The following is a 19488-nucleotide window of genomic DNA, read 5'->3' as shown; positions in this document are numbered from 1 at the left end:
CCTTGAGGACGAGAGAGAGGAGAGGAGAAAGAAAGAAAGAGAAATAGAGAAAGTAGGGGAATGAACAGTAAAAAAGTGAGTCCCCTTGATCGGGGATTTAGGCTTAACTTCCAGCCAGCACCCCATTACCTCTGATGCTAAATTAATTAAGTAATGTTTGGAATTAGAAGCCCAAGTTGCAGGACCAGATTCAGTTCCAGTAATCAAATTATAGTTTTAAAGGCTAGAAAGACTTTAACACATTAAAATCTATATTCACGTGATAAAATCAAGAAAAAGTGCATGACGCATATAATTTCACCTGGTCAATCGAAAACAAATCTCATGTGTGAGAAATGACTATCTTGTTATCCTGATGATCTTTTCTCCTGGTGCAATTAGTGATGTTAGATGTACAAAGAATCCTTTAAAATCAGAACTGAGGTAGATGTAACGATCGGTGTAGCAACACAGATGTCTGATTATGTGTGATCTTCAGAATCACCAATAATACAGACACTGTACCTGATTATATGGTGATCTGCAGAATCAGCAATAATTCAAGTATAGCTAACAGGAAAATGCAATAGTGTAGAGTGCTTGGTGCAACAGTAACAGAGTAGAATAACTAGGCCTCACCAGAGGAGCTGGTGGGCACTATTAGAACACAGTATCGGATAGATAGATAGATAGATAGATAGATAGATAGATAGATAGATAGATAGATAGATAGAACGTCACCAGAGGAGCTGGTGGGAACTATTAGAACACAGTTACTGATTAGTTTGGCAGAACCTCACCAGAGGAGCTGGTGGGTACTGTTAGAACACAGTTACTGACTAGTTTGGCAGAACCTCACCAGAGGAGCTGGTGGGTACTGTTAGAACCCAGTATCTGCCTAGTTTGGCAGAACCTCACCAGAGGAGCTGGTGGGTACTGTTAGAACACCTCACCAGTGGCAAGGGGCCACTGGTGAGTAGAGAGGTCAGACAGGCCGGATTCGGCAACTGAGAGACAGATACAGTACAGAATCAGTAAGCAAGAGAGTAGTAAGAATTCAGGCAGTGTTTCAGCAACTAGATCAGATGGGCAGAGGTACAGAATCAATAAGCAAGAGTAGATTCAGAGATAGCCAGAGTCATACACAGAGTATCAAATATACAGTAATAACAATAATCCTAGTCTTGTGTGAAATCCCTGGTTTCCTCCCAGATCATAGCACACCGGAAACTAGTCTAAGGTCTAAGGGCTAACACGTATGTATTTGCAACCGCAGACAGGTTGCGAGTGAGCAGAGAAGGCTTAAGAAGCAGAGGAGACCTCACAGCCGCGCCCACCAATAATCAACCAATCCAGAGCGGTGCGAGTCCCCTCTGACGTCAGCCGACCAGCGGGTCAGCTGACGCGCCTCGTCCCAGAATAAAGGTCCTGTCAATGCGCGCAGCCGCGCGATACAGCAACCCTCTGTGTAAATGACAATTCCGTCCTCGGCGTGCTAGACGCCGATGGAACGGAAAACGCGTCTGAACATGGACCCGAGGCAGCTGCGGAGACACCCGGTGTGCCCGCAGCCGCAGATGTTACAGTACCCCCCCCCCCCCCCTTGAGGCGTGGACTCCAGACACGGGCCACCAGGTCTGTCAGGATGCAACCTATGGAACTCTTCTCTAAGTTCTTCCGCATGCATACGATGACTAGGGACCCAAGATCTCTCCTCAGGCCCATACCCCCTCCAATGAACCAGGTATTGTACAGAGTTGCGCACATACCGAGAATCCAAAATCTGCTCTATCTCTTACTCAGGTTCCCCATCAATCACCACAGGGGGGGGGGGAATTCACATGTACTGCGGGTTTTAACAAAGACACATGAAATGTCTTAACACCTTTCCAACCGGACGGAAGTGAAACAGCATATGTGACCTTATTGATTCTCTTGGAGACAGGGTATGGGCCTATGTATCTAGGACCCAATTTAGCAGAGAGCTGCTTCAGGGCCAAATGTCGAGTAGACACCCACACCAGGTCCCCCGGTGCAAAGTCCCATCCTCCCAAACGTCTCCTGTCAGCCTGTTTTTTCTGGGTCACAAAAGCCTTCTTGAGATTTTTCTGAACTAAAGCCCAGATCTCTTTCCAAGGTTCCCTGCCACTCCTCCAGTGCTGGGAAAGGAGATGCCACCACAGGCAAAGAAGAAAACTTAGGAGATCTCCCCGTCAAAATCTGAAATGGAGAGAACCCTGAGGAAGAACTCTTCAAATTATTATGGGAAAATTCTGCAAACGGCAAGAATTTGGCCCACTCAGTCTTGGCGTCAGCCACATAACATCTCAGAAACTGTTCTAGGGACTGGTTAACCCTTTCTGTTTGGCCATTCGTCTGTGGGTGGTAGCCGGAGGAGAATGATAGGTTCATGCCCAGATGATTACAAAAGGCCCTCCAGAATTTGGAGACAAACTGGACTCCCCTATCTGACATCACATTCTCAGGGATACCATGTAAACGAAAAATGTGGTGAATGAAGAGCTCTGCCAGTTCTGGAGCAGAGGGGAGTCCGTCCAAAGGAATGAAATGGGCCATCTTACTAAACCTATCGACTACCAACCATATGACAGTTTTTCCGTGAGACCTAGGTAGTTCCCCTATAAAGTCCATGGACAAGTGTGTCCATGGCTGTTCTGGCACAGGTAGTGACTGTAAGGTGCCAACGGGAGCTTGTCTGGAGGGTTTGCTCCTGGCACAAACGGAACAGCTCCCCACAAAGTCCTTACAGTCAGACACAATGGAGGGCCACCAAAAACATCTGTCCAATAACTCCTGCATACGGGCAACACCAGGATGACCTGCATTCTTATGGGAATGAAACACATGAAGAATCTTAAATCTGAACTGGAGGGGTACAAATAGAACTCCATCTGGTTTCCCTTCAGGGACTTCCTGCTGAAATGGGCTCAGCATGGTTGCCCAGTCTCCCTGGGCCTCACTATTAGTGGAACCGGAGGAGTGAGATGGTAACCCCTCCACTTGGATCTCGGTAGCCCCCACTATGACTTTCTCCAAACAATGATGATGACAGTATGAGGACCAGGCTAACAATTGTCTGGAACCCCAGTCAATCTGAGGGGAGTGTTTTCTATGCCACGGCATACCGAGAATCACTGTGGAGGTGGACATCTCCAGAACCAAAAACTGTATCTGTTCTTTATGCAACACCCCCAACTGACACAGTAATAACGGAGTCTGAGTGAGTGGCAATTTCCCTTGCAATGGTGAATCATCCATTGCAGCCACTATAAATTGATAGTATAAATTACTCAATAAGGGACCTAAAGTTGATAAGGAGCAATAAACTGAATAATAATTGTCAATATAAGAAAAAACTTTTCATGCATCCTGCCAACAATGGATATAAGAAGCAACAAAGAAGAGGATTGGCTCTTGGGTGCATGAAAATCAATAAATAACTTTATTAATGAATTAATACAAACATCCTAAAACTAAATCTATACATAACACCATCATATATAAATTATTAAAATATGTTTTATCTCCGCCAAAAAATGCCACTAAAGACTCTGAATCCCTATAATGACTATGGGGCTGCAGTCCCCAGAGAGAATCAAAAAATCCTTTTCACTGGATATTTAGCTGGTAAGGAAGGCATGCAAGAGGGCATAATGAACATATTCCTCCATCTTGATTTTGATGTTAAAGTTCATGCAGCTGTGCCCCCCACTCGCAGGGGCTATTATAGCAACAATGGATATAAGACGACTCAAATAAACCTTGGACAGAATATTAATGGTTGATCATGCTGTTAGTGTCCATAACGCTCTACCCCCCACTCGCAGGGGCAGGAATGGAAAGTAATTAGTGAAGCAAGCAAGCGGTCAACATGCTATTAGTTGATTGTAAACCTTCATCTGATGGATTCTTATATGCACAGCATGACATGGAGCACAATGACAACATCAGCATCTGCAGCAGGGTGCAAAAAACAATGCAAAAGCAAGCAGCAGGTAAAAGCAGAAGTCCAATGCTAAGAATCCACCAATTATGAATGTTCCACAGCAGCCCAGAACATTGATGCAATGATAAAGCTGCTTCTTGCACAATAAAAGGTTCCAAGGTTTAAATTGAAGGTCCAGCCCTGAATTGATAGATCATGCATGCAGTTGATATAGTTACCAATCCGGCTAGCGTGACAATGTCCAGATATGGTGGTGAAAGGAGAGTCCCAGATGGCAGAATGGCGGAGCTAGCTCGCTGTGAGATAGCCTAACATGTTTCGCCGTTTCCTAACGGCCTTATCAAAGGCGGACAGCGGAGAGCATATTGCTAAGACGCCATAGCGGCATTCTTATACTGACCGTGCTTATCCCGGTCCCCGGCCACGCCCCCCCGCGTGTTCCCAAGTGCGCGCTCGGCGTGAGGACGCGGAGACGCCTAGATGCACGTCACTGGAGCGCAGTTGCGCTCCATTACCTGCTGCTTGCTTTTGCATTGTAAGAATCCATCAGATGAAGGTTTACAATCAACTAATAGCATGTTGACCACTTGCTTGCTTCACTAATTACTTTCCATTCCTGCCCCTGCGAGTGGGGGGTAGAGCGTTATGGACACTAACAGCATGATCAACCATTAATATTCTGTCCAAGGTTTATTTGAGTCGTCTTATATCCATTGTTGCTATAATAGCCCCTGCGAGTGGGGGGCACAGCTGCATGAACTTTAACATCAAAACCAAGATGGAGGAATATGTTCATTATGCCCTCTTGCATGCCTTCCTTACCAGCTAAATATCCAGTGAAAAGGATTTTTTGATTCTCTCTGGGGACTGCAGCCCCATAGTCATTATAGGGATTCAGAGTCTTTAGTGGCATTTTTTGGCGGAGATAAAACATATTTTAATAATTTATATATGATGGTGTTATGTATAGATTTAGTTTTAGGATGTTTGTATTAATTCATTAATACAGTTATTTATTAATTTTCATGCACCCAAGAGCCAATCCTCTTCTTTGCTGCTTCCACTATAATTTGATGTCCCACAGGAAGGAGAGGAAAACCAAACTTAATGGCAAAGTCATATGCCATAACATTAACTGCAGAACCCGAGTCTACAAAGGCCTGGGTGGAATGGACTTGATCCTCCCAAGTTATAGAACACGGGAGAAGGAAACGCTTATTCTTTAGAGGTAAGACTGGATCGCCTAGGGTAGTACCTCCAGCAACACCTAGGCGATGGGGTTTTCCAGAGTTTCTAGGTACACCTCCTGTTCTTCTCCCTCTCAGTGAGCTTGGACTGTCCAATTTGCATCGGCTCATCAGGCGGAGGAGAAGGAGGAACAGGAGGAGAAAACACACCAGAAGCAAGTCTCCCTGATGTTCTGCCTCGAGTCTGCCTCTGGTATCGCACTCGGCGATCAATTTTAATTGCCAAGTAAATGACCTCATCAATAGACTTAAGGTCCATACACACATCGGACTTTTGCGAACGACGGCTCGTTTGAACGTCCCGTTGTTCAGTCATCCGCACGCCAAATCGGGCGTGTGTACAGACTGTCGTTCGGGTGATAAGACTGGTCTTGAGCGATCCGCCTGCCTTACGGACGACTGAACGACGGGACGTTCAAACGACCCGTCGTTCGCAAAAGTCCGACGTGTGTATAGGCCTTTAGGCTCAGGGTGACCTAGCATAAGATCAGCCACTGCATCAGATAATCCTGACAAAAAACAATCTAACAAGGCATACTGCCCCCATCTGGCCGAAACCGCACACCTTCTAAACTCAGTGGCATAATTTTCAACTGAATTATGACCCTGCCTGAGTGTCTTAAGCCTCCTTTCTGACGTCATAGATAAATCCGGATCATTATATATAACTGCCATTGCTTTAAAAAAATCCTGAACAGAGGTCAACGCCTCATGCCCCTCAGGGAGACTGTAGGCCCAGGACTGCGAATCACCTGATAATAAAGTCTTTATCAGTGTGACTCTCTGGCTCTCCGTGCCTGAAGATACTGGTCGTAACTCAAAATAAGAAAGGCATCGATGCTTAAATTTCTAAAGTCAGAGCGATGCCCTGAAATTTTTTCAGGAGGAGGCATCCTGGGCTCAATAACTAGAGGGGAGGACACTTGTGCATTGGGATTTTTAAGACGATTAACTGTCTCAGCTGGTTGGTCAATCTGGGTCTGCTGTGAGTTAACCGTCTTGATGAGATAGTTAACGGTTGTGGTCAATAGTTCAACCCAATTGCACAGTGTCTCCATACATTTTTGGTCTGCGGTTCTGTAACGATCAGTGTAGCAACACAGATGTCTGATTATGTGTGATCTGCAGAATCACCAATAATACAGACACTATACCTGATTATAATAATAATAATAATAATAATAATCCGAACACTTGTATAGCGCTTTTCTCCTTTCGGACTCAAAGCGCTCAAGAGCTGCAGCCACTGGGACACGCTCAGGAGGCCACCCTGCAGTGTTAGGGAGTCTTGCCTTGAACTCCTTACTGAATAGGTACTTGACCTAGCCAGGATTCGAACCCTGGTCTCCCATGTCAAAGGCTGAGCCCTTAACCAGTACACTACCCAGCCACCACTTATATGGTGATCTGCAGAATCAGCAATAATGCAAGTATAGCTAACAGGATAATGCAATAGTGTAGAGTGCTTAGTGCAACAGTAACAGAGTAGAATAACTAGGCCTCACCAGAGGAGCTGGTGGGAACTATTAGAACACAGCTACTGACTAGTTTGGCAGAACCTCACCAGAGGAGCTGGTGGGTACTATTAGAACACAGTTACTGACTAGTTTGGCAGAACGTCACCAGAGGAGCTGGTGGGTACTGTTAGAACACAGTTACTGACTAGTTTGGCAGAACCTCACCAGAGGAGCTGGTGGGTACTGTTAGAACACAGTTACTGACTAGTTTGGCAGAACCTCACCAGAGGAGCTGGTGGGTACTGTTAGAACACCTCACCAGTGGCAAGGGGCCACTGGTGAGTAGAGAGGTCAGACAGGCCGGGTTCGGCAACTGAGAGACAGATACAGTACAGAATCAGTAAGCAAGAGAGTAGTAAGTATTCAGGCAGTGTTTCAGCAACTAGATCAGATGGGCAGAGGTACAGAATCAATAAGCTAGAGTAGATTCAGAGATAGCCAGAGTCATACACAGAGTATCAAATATACAGTAATAACAATAATCCTAGTCTTGTGTGAAATCCCTGGTTTCCTCCCAGATCAAAGCACACCGCAAACTAGTCTAAGGTCTGAGCGCTAAAACGTATGTATTCGCAACCGCAGACAGGTTGCGAGTGAGCAGAGAAGACTTAAGAATCAGAGGAGACCTCACAGCCGCGCCCACCAATAGTCAACCAATCCAGAGCGGTGTGAGTCCCCTCTGACATCAGCCGACCAGCGGGTCAGCTGACGCGCCTCCTCCCAGAATAAAGGTCCTGTCAATGCGCGCGGCCGCGCGATACAGCAACCCTCTGTGTAAATGACAATTCCGCCCTCGGCGTGCTAGACGCCGACTGAACGGAAAACACGTCTGCACAGGGACCCGAGGCGGCTGCGGAGACACCCGGCGTGCCCGCAGCCGCAGATGTTACAGTAGATGTTTGTATTAATACACATGCCTGTTTGTCGCTTTTTGTTTACAGGGTTCCGGACAATAGCTGCAGTTATACCTGCTTTTCCGATATTTTTCTCCCCATGACTTGCACTTGTCAAAAAGTAACAAAAAAAATATATGTAGGAAGATTAACGCTAAACATTTTACCCAGACTACCCTGTCGAAAAGGCATATTGTTCAATTGTTCAGCTCAAAATGGTGTTTTGGTGTTTTTTAGTGTTTTTTTTTTTTTTTTTGCTTGCAATGAAGTGTTTATTTCTTACATTTAATAATTTGTTAATTTTCAATAATATTCTTCTACCTTTTCAATTAATAAAATGATCATGCTCTCCTCGCAATCCTTTTGATTTCTTGTCCCTATGCAGGCTGGTATGGACTACCAGCATTAAGCTTTTCCAGTTGACCAATACCAGCCCACATAGGCAGCAGACTACATGACCAGCTGCACCGTTCTCTGCATTGCATTCATATCATGTAAGATGAATGGCTTGGACTATTTAAAGCTGTCTGGGCATTTCAGCTCCTCCTTCTCTAATCTCCACCAATGGGGAGGATATAAGGGAGCAGTCAAGAGGGAGGTAAGAAACTGGTGAGTGTCATATGGGTAGAAGTCTGTAAGGCTAAGCTGCAGATAAGCTCCAGGCACTTCTATGATAAGCGTAGTGTGGAGAGGTTAGAATTGGAATCAACTGTAAAATAAGATTTTTAGCAGGTAATTCTGTAATTGCTAATGTAAACATTGCATCGCCCCTTTCCTGCAAGTATCCGATTAAAAACCAGAGTTAGGAAGACAGCTGCAAGATTTGTATTATAGAAAGTTTTAGTCAAAGTAGAATAATTATATCCAAGGTGTAGGCTTAGACTGAAAGTATAGAAGTTACCGTATCTTAACTTATTAGTGATGTGCAGATGAAAGACATGGAAGATTGCCTCTGCTGGAAAAAAACATTAGATTAGTGGGCCTGTCTGAAAAGGGGTATTTTCAAAGGCATTCTCTGTTAACAGAACACTGGGGAAGCTGCTTGACCAAAGGAGAGAACACTGTATAGCTGCTAGGCCAAATCCCCACACAGGCCCAGCTTTAAAATCATAAATACCAAAATGCTACGGAAAATGGTAACTTGACCCTAGGGAAAGTGGTGGTCTGGATCTACCCTGTCCTGGAATAATAATGAAGAAATACATTGCCTGCATTGAAAATGTAAGGTGAAGTTCCCTCAGATACACAATACTCTTTCCAGTGAAACTGTGGAGCTTTTTTTTTCCTTCTAGAAACATATAAAAGGACGCTAATTTGCCTCTGTGCATGCACTTACATACTTTGGAATTAAAAAGATTATCTACACCAACATTTAAAAACTGAACATCCAGTATATGGAGTCAGCTATGACTAAAGGTGCCCGCTAACGGTCCAATTTCTAGCGAAAAATCACTAGAGCGATCAGAAATTCTGATCCAATTGCTTGTAAATAATATCAGTTGATGGGCACAATAATTTACAAACGATTGTAAAAATAGTCATCCGATTGGATTTTTGTCAAATCAAAATTTGGATTTTCTTGTTGGTTGTGATAAATAGGAAGCAAAGATTGGTTCGTTGATGGTGTAGTGAATGATTTTTCGTCAGATCAGAATTTCTGATCGGTCGAACGATTTGCCAATAAAGATTGGACTTTTATGCCATTTGAGCAGATTTTCCTTCTCCCTGTGTCGTTTGGTCTGGCTACGCCTGGTCCTGCTCCCATTTCAGTATGGTGGTGTGGTGAGCGGTGGTTCCTTCTCAAAATAATATGGGAATATAGGTACAGACTGATGAGACTAGGTTTTAAAACACTTATCCTGGGTAAGGACCTGACGCTTGAGTGCCATACAAATAGGTAGTGTATTACTCTGACAAGAGCACCACTTATTTTAGTCTTTGCACTAGTCCCTGCACATAGTGTCTACAATAATCGGCACTTCATTCTGATAATTACATCCATGACAAGAATTGTCATCCAGTGCAAAAAAGCAAACATCTAACCTCGGACAAAGGGTTTCAAAGTAAGATGGCAAAATGTGCTTGTTTGAACCCAATACTAATTATGCTGGAATCTGCTAATGGCTCAAACCAAGGGGCTGCGCTGCACTATTCTGATAAGAGACCTACCTACTTTGGTCTCTTCTCTCTCCTTCTATTTCAAATGCTTCTGTTTTACATATGTAGACTTTGTATCACTGCTTTCAACAGTCTTATGATATCTGCACACTTTTAAAGAGAACCAGAGGTGGGTTTGAAGAATATTATCTGCATACAGAGGCTGGATCTGCCTATACAGCCCAGCCTCTGTTGCTATCCCAAACCCCCCTAAGGTCCCCCTGCACTCTGCAATCCCTCATAAATCACAGCCACGCTGCTGACAAACAGCTTGTCAGAGCTGGCTGTGTTTATCTCTATAGTGTCAGTCTGCTGCTCTCCCCGCCTCCTGCAGAACTCTGGTCCCCGCCTGCATCCCTTTCCTTCCTGCTGATTGGAGGGAAGGGACGGGGGCAGGGACCGGAGCTATGCAGGAGGCGGGGGAGCAGCTGAGACTGACACTACAGATGTAAACACAGCCTCACAGCACGGCTGTGATTTATGAGGGATTGCAGTGTGCAGGGGGACCTTAGTGGGGTTTGGGATAGCAACAGAGGCTGGGCTGTATAGGCAGATCCAGCCTCTGTATGCAGATAACATTCTTTAAACACACCTCGGGTTCTCTTTAATGATTGAACCTACTAGCTTGGCAAGCAGCTGTTTCCATTGAGATACTATACATTAGACAGGCTATATACAATGTGGAATCCAGATGGGGTTGCAGAAGATATCTGTGACACAGATGTTCCAATGAATAAAGAGACGTGTGCAATACTAAATAGCCACAACTATTGCCTTACAAAGTAGTGCTGCTTTACCAAAGAGTGAGAAATAGGGAGAAGCTAGATTTTGTAAGAAATTTTACAGTGGCAAATACTGTTGTTTTTTAATTGGGGGGGGGAGTCTTCTATCCTTTTGCTTTCCCGGTAATTTTACAAAGCGTGACATATATACGTAGGTCATAAAGACATCTTACTGAGACAGGAAGTCAAACTCCCCAAATCAATTCCCAGTCTTGCAGACAGAATGTTGCAAGAGGTATGCACCAACAGAACAATGAGGCCCTTAGGTGCCCACAATTTCCTTGGTTTTATTACTGTTATTTATAGTAGTGATATAATTGAAAAATGACCAGTTGTGATTGGTCAGAACAAGTGGACAGTCCTGTGCCAGGAGCCTGTGATTGGTTGGAGGATAACCGGGAACAAGTCTACAGTGCTGTTATGGTACAGACCTCCTTTATCAGCCTATAAAAGCCCATACATTGCAGTCATGGAATGTATGTCAGATCCCTGAACAATAAAGGCCAAACTGCTTCATTTTTTTTTTTTTAATACTTTGCTTTAATTTTACTGGGCATATGGACCATGCACTACCTCAGCATATTCTAAATGAGTAGTATGTAGACCTTTATTATGATAGTAGAAACCCTGTAGATGTACATCACTTCATAGTAATTATAGGTTCCGATAAGTAAATCATTGCCAAAAATGTTTTTCCATTGGAGAAGTTTGAGAAAAGCAATTGTGTACCTCTCCTTTATCTCTGCTGATATCAAAGCAACAAATGTTGATTCAGGTAGTACCTTATAACTACTCAGTTTTATTTCAGCTTTCTAAACTTTAAGGAGGAACTGTAATGAAAATAACACAATTAATAAAATTAGATCTTTTTTTTACAATGCTACTTTATAAATAAATTATTTAGTCAGTGTTGCCCATTGTAAAATCTTCTCTCACCCTTTCCTCACCCCGATTAACAGTCTGAAATGTATTGCCTGCAGAATGTTTGTTTACTGGGAGCTCCAAAGTCAGTAGAAACATCCTGGTCTTCTAGAATGCTCTGGGAGGAGAATTCCACATAGTTAAACAGCCTAGGCTTTGACATCACTGGCAGGGCAGGGCTACATACCAATATACATAAATAGATAGATACAGTATAGGAACTGTTGCTGCAACTAGGATAATTAATGTAAAAGTGGGTATCCTGCATAATTTACTATATTCTACTATATGCCACTATGGTGCCTCTATAAAGAGAAACTGTCACCAAGAATTGAACTTCCTCCCAATCAGTAGCTGATACCCCCTTTCCCATGAGAAATATTTTACTTTTTTCAAACGAATCACCAGGGGGCTCTATATGACTGATATTGTGGTGAAACCCCTCCCACAGTGTGATGTCAGGACCTTGGTGACATCACACTGTGGGAGCCTTGTTGCATTGTGGGAAATAACAGCTGTTTCCAACTGTCAAATAAGCAAGCAGCACCTACTTCCACTGGCATTACCTGCCAGGCAGTAAAAATGTCACCATGTGATAAATTTCCGAATGTAAATTAGGGAGAGGAGAAATTTCACAATGGGCAACCACTGACTTAATAATTTATACATAATTATTGTACAAATTAAGCACTTTTTTTTTCATTATGTTATTTTCACTGGAGTTCCTCTTTAAGTTTCAGAACAGTACAACAGTGAACTATAGCCACGTATGATGCGTGAAGATAGGACCATTTCTGGCCATTTTGATGGCCCAGGCAAGAACATTTTGCCCCACGAATCCTGTGAATGGGAAGGCCATAGCTTACATCAATTAGTTTTGCAGACACCAATAAAAAAAATTATTGGTTATACAGTATAAAGAAATTATGCTGTTTCGCTAAATAAGGCTGTAAGGGATGTACAAATTATCAAGTAAGATACACCTCATCAGTCTAAACTCAGTGAACCCACATAACAAACCTTTCATATAATTGTTATGAGGGGTACGTAGCCACTTTATGAAAGCATTGCTCAGTTTATGTACAACCTGCGTCTTTACAGGCTTTGTAACATTGTCCTGGAAACTCAGATGCAACACAGAGCACAGCTAAAACAATCACAATGCTATGCTAGTCAGACCTCTTTTGTTATGGTAATCAGCAGTGCCCAATTAGGTGGTAAAATTACCGTCCTTTTTTTTCTTAAAGGAACTAGCAGTTGTATTTAAGAATTTAATAAAGCACAGTGTCCTAAGAATATCTCTTTCGTGCCCCCTCCAACATTAGAATTTAAGTAGCACTGTCATCTTCCGCAGCGCTTTACAGAGTATATACAGTAACTCAGTCTAGTCTGTGCAGTTAATCCCTGAGAAAAGTTATATCACTTATGCTCTTTAATGGGTACTTTCACATTTACTAGACTTGTTTTCTTACATTTGAAATCCACTACACGAGAGGCTCAGTGACTCCAGTACTATGTTTTTTATCAAGTCAAACGCAAACCGGTAATCAGTTCAATTATATAAAGCACAGTGGCCTTTACAATGTTCTTCAACTTTTATTTTTTTTATTATTATCTGTATTAGGTTACTTCAAGAAATCAAACCAAACCAATGTCCCTCCATTCATATTCCAAAAAAAACACTACCAAAGGGACTTGTGTATGTTCAATCACAAAGCAATAGCACTAACTCTACTAAAGTCAAAACACTTTGCAGCTTTGTACTTCTGTAGCGTACTGCCTAGGAGGAGCAAAATGGATAGAGTCACCAATATCACAACAAATAAATAGTTTGTACTCAACTCACTTTAAGTATATAGAAAATGACATAAAAGCCAATGCTTCAGCACCACCTAGGCCCCTTTGTCACGGCATAAGGATGCTAAGGAAAAATGCACGTGTGTGCAATATGCAGGACTTCTTAATCGTCTGTTATGCCTTGATAAAAGGTCCAGATGGTCCTGAAATAGGCGCATGGCCCGAGACAGCACATGCACAGTGGCCCTCATCCCAGCTGGATCCTCCACTGTGGGAGAACGGAGGGGAACAGACCAGCAAAGAGGAAATAACAGACTACAGGCGGCTGATGGAAGCCCCAGGTAAGTATAAATCCTTGTCATATGCTTGTCTCAGGTTTACTTTAAAGAGGATCTGTAGTGAAAATATTACAATGAATAAATTTGTTTATTTTCTATAATATTAATTTATAGATTATTCAATCAGTGTTTACCCCTTGTAAAATCTTTCCTCTGCCTGATTTACATTCTGAAATGTATCACTGGCAGTGGCATCTTTAGGTCTGCCAGGTGATCTGTATGGAGTGTTCATTACTGAGAGTTCTATGCACAGAGATATTGCTTTCTTGGCAGTTGGAAACAGCAGTTATTTCCTGCAATGCAACGAGGTTCTCAGACAGCAAACTGTCAGGACCCTGGTCATGACATCACACTGTGCAAGCAGTTTCACCACAATATCAGCCACACAAACAGCCCTGATCAGGGCTTAACTTGACTTAATTGGACCCCCCTTGCATAAATGATAGCATGGGACCCCCTTGATACCTTAACCCCATGAGGGTCACGTGATCAGAAGCTGGTGAATGGCGACAAAGAGCGATTTGCTTTAAAGCAGCTTTTCAAGCAGGCCCAGACTGTGGGGCCCCCTGCGATGGCAGGGGCCTCAGAAGTGATAGTTACGCACATGGCCCTAATAATCTATTTCTTGTGGAAAAGAGGGTATCAGCTACCGATTGGGATGAAGTTTAATCCTGGGTTAAAGTTCCTCTTTAAACAAAAGCAAAGGTTGAGTTTATTTTTCCACTCCTCACCTTGCCTGCCCCCCATTGTGCTACCTCCCCTCCCCATAGTAAAAGTACTTGTTGCTCAGCTGTAGCTGAGGGAAAAGTTTATATGCGCTTTGGTAGTCATATTTATTCAATGCCTTTACTATTTAGTGTCATTGACCTGGAAGTCCAGATCTGCAATGCAACCTGTGTGTCAGTGTCCAGAAGGTGACCTTGACATCCAGGGAGTTTGTAAGTTGCAATGGAAAATTCCTCGATGACAGTAAACATATTTCCTTAATGACATGTTTGCGTGAGAGCTAAATCACAAAGGTGGAGGTTGTAGCATAACACCCAGGACCCATAGTGTTCAGTAACAGCCCTCATAGTTACTGGGAAGGGAGGGGGGTATGTGATGGGGCCATTGCCCAAATGTTACCTTCATACAACTGTAAATACCAAAGTATGAACTCCCTATTCAGCTTGATTCATTCTTCTGCACTGTATGTTTGAGGAGCACTCACTCAGTGACTCAGTGCCAATTTAACCATCCATGCAAATTATCCCTTAAGCAGGCTATAGACTTTAACCTCCCTGGCGGTTTATTTATTTTGCCAGGGAGGCTGCGGGAGGGTTTTTTTTAAATAAAAAAAAAAAATATTTCATGCAGCCAACTGAAAGTTGGCTGCATGAAAGCCCACTAGAGGGCGCTCCGGAAGCGTACTTTCGATCGCCTCCGGCAATCGAAAGTAACAAGATAGGCCGCAATGAGCGGCCTATCTTGTTTCGCTTTCCTCGTCGCCATGGCGACGAGCGGAGTGACGTCATGGACGTCAGTCGACGTCCTGACGTCAGAGCCGCCCGATCCAGCCCCTAGCGCCGGCCGGAACTGTTTGTTCCGGCTGCGCTGGGCTCGGGCGGCTGGGGGGACCCTCTTTCGCCGCTGCACGCGGCGGATCGCCGCGGAGCGGCGGCGATCGGGCAGCACACGCGGCTGGCAAAGTGCCGGCTGCGTGTGCTGCTTTTTTCCGAATGAAAATCGGCCCAACAGGGCCTGAGCGGCGACCTCCGGTGGCATACCCCGAGCTCAGCTCGGGATTACCGCCAAGGAGGTTAAATAAGTTTTTATGTGTTGGGCTAATTTTTCACAGGGTGAACAGGGAGAGGAGCAGAAATGAGGATGCTTAGGTAAAGAAAATTAAAGATTTTCATGCATGCTTGAAATCTCTGTGACCACAATTTTTTTTTTGCACGCGCATACACACACACCTACACCACACACACACACCTACACCACACACACACACCTACACCACACACACACACACCTACACCACACACACACACACCTACACCACACATACACACACACACATACATAAACACACACACACACACACCACACATACCACACACACACACACCTACACCACACACACACACACACACACACATCTACACCACACATACACACCACACATACACACACACACACATACCACACACACACCTACACCACACTTACACACACACCTACACCACACTTACACACACAAACGCACACCACACATACATAAACACAAACAGCAACACACATACCACACACACACACACACACACACACACACACACACACCACACATACACACACACACACACCTACACCACACTTACACACACACCTACACCACACTTACACACACACACTTACACACACAAACGCACACCACACATACATAAACACAAACAGCAACACACATACCACACACACACACACACACACACACACACACACACACACACACACACACACACTAAACACATACATACACACACACACACTTAGCAGTCAAATAAATTATCGGTAACTGGCCTTGTTGAGTGCTGATCCACATGGAAATTCAAATGCTAAGTTTCCACATGGATTCTTTGAGAAAATTTCCCTTGCATTTGGTGAAATAGAGTGTATAGGATCATATAGGTATGTTACCAATAGTACACGTGTGGCCATCATGCGTGTTTGTTCAGCATCAAACATGATAAAACCGTGTCGCATGTTGTGTCTTACAGGTAGCAGACTCCTCCTCATTATGCTTCTCCAAAATGTATTTTTTTCTTTAAAATTTGCTTGTGGCTGTTAGTATATAAACTGCAATATCAATTATTTTCTATACTTTCAACGCTCTTTGCCATGGTCCATTATGACTCAGGTGCGTGTTGTAATCTTCTTCTACAAATAGCAGGTATTCTTATTACACTCAGGGCAGGTTTGCTGGATCACTCATAGGCGGAAGTCTCCCATGCAAATTGAATGCAAATTGTGCAAAGTTTGGAAATAGGCCAATCAGGAGTTGGAGTTAGAATTACTAGCATGTTATTGACAATCTTTGATCCTTATGCTCTGCATCCCAAGTGGACCTTAGTGGATGAGGCCCAGTGGCTGATGTCTCAAATGTGCTTTTCAGCTTTGCACTGACAATAATGAATAATCAGCCACTTAAACATGTATCTGTTTACTTTTTGTTACAAAAATATCTAATTTGCACCAAAGACAAAAAAGACGTGTAAACATGTGGTGACTAAAGCAGGAAATATGACTGCACTGTACAGAATGTGTATGAAAAATAAACTCCACAAAACACAAGTCAGTCAGAACACATCAGGGTTAAAGGAAGTCTTGGAGCAGTTAAATGCCTTACTCTTATTAAAAGGCATATCCACCATGTGACGATACACAATCACATAAAATCACTCCAAAACACTACTGCCACATATATAGGCACCCCTCTTGGTTTATTTTCTATTTTATACTGCTGTCATGCAAAATAGTTTATTTTTTTCAATTATTGGATAAAAATGTGCCATTTTAAATAAACTTGACTGGCAACATATCACCTACTATTTATACAGTATAAGAAGCATTTTGCAAAGGGCTAAACATACACCCACCATAAAACAGGTTTATGGCACAAATGACAAATAAATGCAAAAAGGTATGATACAGGGATATGTACAAAAACATCAATGATACCATTGTGTATAGAACTACACAATATGTTCTGCTTGAAGACATTTAAAGTACATGCTGGCAATTTGGTTAAATACAACCTTACAAACACACATAGTACGTCTGCTTTGTATAGGTGAAAGTCCAAATTGTAAGACATGTATGGTTGGTTGTGAGTAGTACTGCAGACTAACGGCAGCCTTCTGAGTAAGAAACTGTATGTAAATCCATTTTTTTAACAGAATTATGGTCAGGGGCTTCACATAACTAGGGGGAGGCAGAGGTGGAGTGTAAGCCTTGTCTTGCTGCAGCCACAATGACAAGAAATTTAACCGTTCACGGTTTGTTTTCTCTTAAAGTAACCCCCATAGTTGAGAGAGTGTATTATCAGTATTAACCAAGCAAAACATTATAAAGCCTTGTTTTAATACCTTTATGCTAGTAGACCGAGTGAGCACATTCAACTCTGATGGATTAATGGCTTTTGGGTTCTAGGTTTCATACATGTAAATACAACAGATAAAAGGGCAGGGGGGAATAATAAGTGGTAGGATTAAGAAGCAGGTCACTGTTACAGCTGGCTCTGAGGGCATCCCTCGCTGTGCTAAATACCTGCGCTATGTATTGTTTTGGGAAACCAAGAAGCATCTAGTTACAAAGTGAAAGCTAAAAGTTAGAACCACCAGAAAAGCCTCTTTTAAAGCAGTCAATTTATAACACTTACCAAGCACAAACAGGAAACTTGGCTAAGTGCCTTCCAATAAAAAGAAACAAAAATCAGGAGGGAAGTTTAAAATAAGGAAATGTGTATCATAGTGTACTATCACTGAAAGAAATATGTGCACTACTGCATGGAAACTAGTCAGTAAATGTATTCTTGCACAAGTAACACACATTACAATATCTTACAACTTTCAACACTGTCCACAAGGGTAATCCAACAATCTACCTGCTTACTAAGCACTATCCAAAAAAGTTGCTTTTACATTTCTTGCATTCACAATGGGACTCTAGTCAATACTCCAAACGTAATGATGAAACATCATTATTCTAACAGCACACAAAAATAAATCAATACCATTAATAATACTAATAATAACATCAAAAACAAATGTAAACGTTATAAAGTGAAATGACTGATCACCAATAGAACTATCTGTGCTTATAATCTGCCTTTGGTATTCAAAACCAGCTATGATAAGATAAATCCCATACAGTTAAAAAAAACAAAACAAAAAAAAACAAAAAGCACAAGGTGAAAACAAACTCTCCAATAAGAGCATTAAAATTTGACCGTGTGAAAAAAGTTGTCTGTACTTTAAGTGAAGTGCACAACAAAGCAATAGCACTCCAAGGCAACATCTGATGGAGAGTTAGCATCATCACATGCACTTTGCTAACGGACCCAGCACACTCATCCCCAGCCAGCATCACTTAAAAGTAGTAGTGACCACACAACAATACAGCACTTCTTTTCCTGTATTGAGGGTAGTGTGATGACAACACAGAATAAACAGTGAGCTGGAAAGTACAGATTGTCACATGATGCTGCTGAGAAGTTGCTGCTTTGTTTCCGCTGTACAGGGACATGTGGAGGAATAAGTTGTAACCTTGTTGCGGTAGTTACAGAATGACAACAACAGAAGGCACAGATATCCCCGAGTCCGTGGTATCAGCATTACTGGAGCATGTCGTGCTCGTCTGAAACACAACTCCCCTTCTCCACCTCCAGCCTACATCCCCTGCACTTTATTCTCTAATTCCCATTCATAGTGCTTGCGCCGAGCAGGGAAATAAAGCAGTGAGGTATATGAAGTGAAGATTACAATATATTCGCACTTACTTTTCCCTTGCCTGGCTATCAGAAGGGACAGTGGATCCTTTCCCTTTGGCATACATGCTTGTTTGAGACTTTTCCTACTCAACACCTGTCAAAGGAAGCAGCCAGCAATGCTCTCTCTATCTCCATAGCTACCCCTTCAGTTTTTTACATCCCTGAAGCATTGGCCACAAATCACGCACATTTTCTAACGGGGGATCTTGAAACAGCCAGAGGTTTTTTTTCTTCAGCTGTTCCAGGAATCGCTCGCCCTCCCGCCCTGATTAGATGGTGTATGTGTGTGTATGTGTGTGTGCGCGCGGGGTTTTTTTCTTTACTCTTAAAAGGGCAATGCCAGCCAGCGTGTGTAAAGCAAAA

At 43.0% G+C, this 19488-nt stretch overlaps 1 protein-coding gene across 1 annotated transcript in view; it reads right to left on the bottom strand.

The window, feature by feature from the left end:
* SSBP4 (single stranded DNA binding protein 4) overlaps positions 1 to 19274 on the bottom strand; it is a 707712-nt gene extending 688438 nt beyond the window's left edge. Inside the window, exon 1 of the mRNA XM_068233899.1 lies at positions 19135 to 19274. Within this exon, the coding sequence (XP_068090000.1) occupies positions 19135 to 19190 (56 nt within the window). The 5' untranslated portion in view covers positions 19191 to 19274. The remainder of the gene's footprint in view (positions 1 to 19134) is intronic.
* Between the last annotated feature and the right edge of the window lie 214 nt (positions 19275 to 19488).

The sequence above is a fragment of the Hyperolius riggenbachi genome, chromosome 1, assembly GCF_040937935.1.
Source record: "Hyperolius riggenbachi isolate aHypRig1 chromosome 1, aHypRig1.pri, whole genome shotgun sequence".
Taxonomy (NCBI): Eukaryota; Metazoa; Chordata; class Amphibia; order Anura; family Hyperoliidae; genus Hyperolius; species Hyperolius riggenbachi.
Note: the sequence above shows the minus strand (reverse complement) of the source record. Positions and strands in the feature narration are given on the sequence as shown.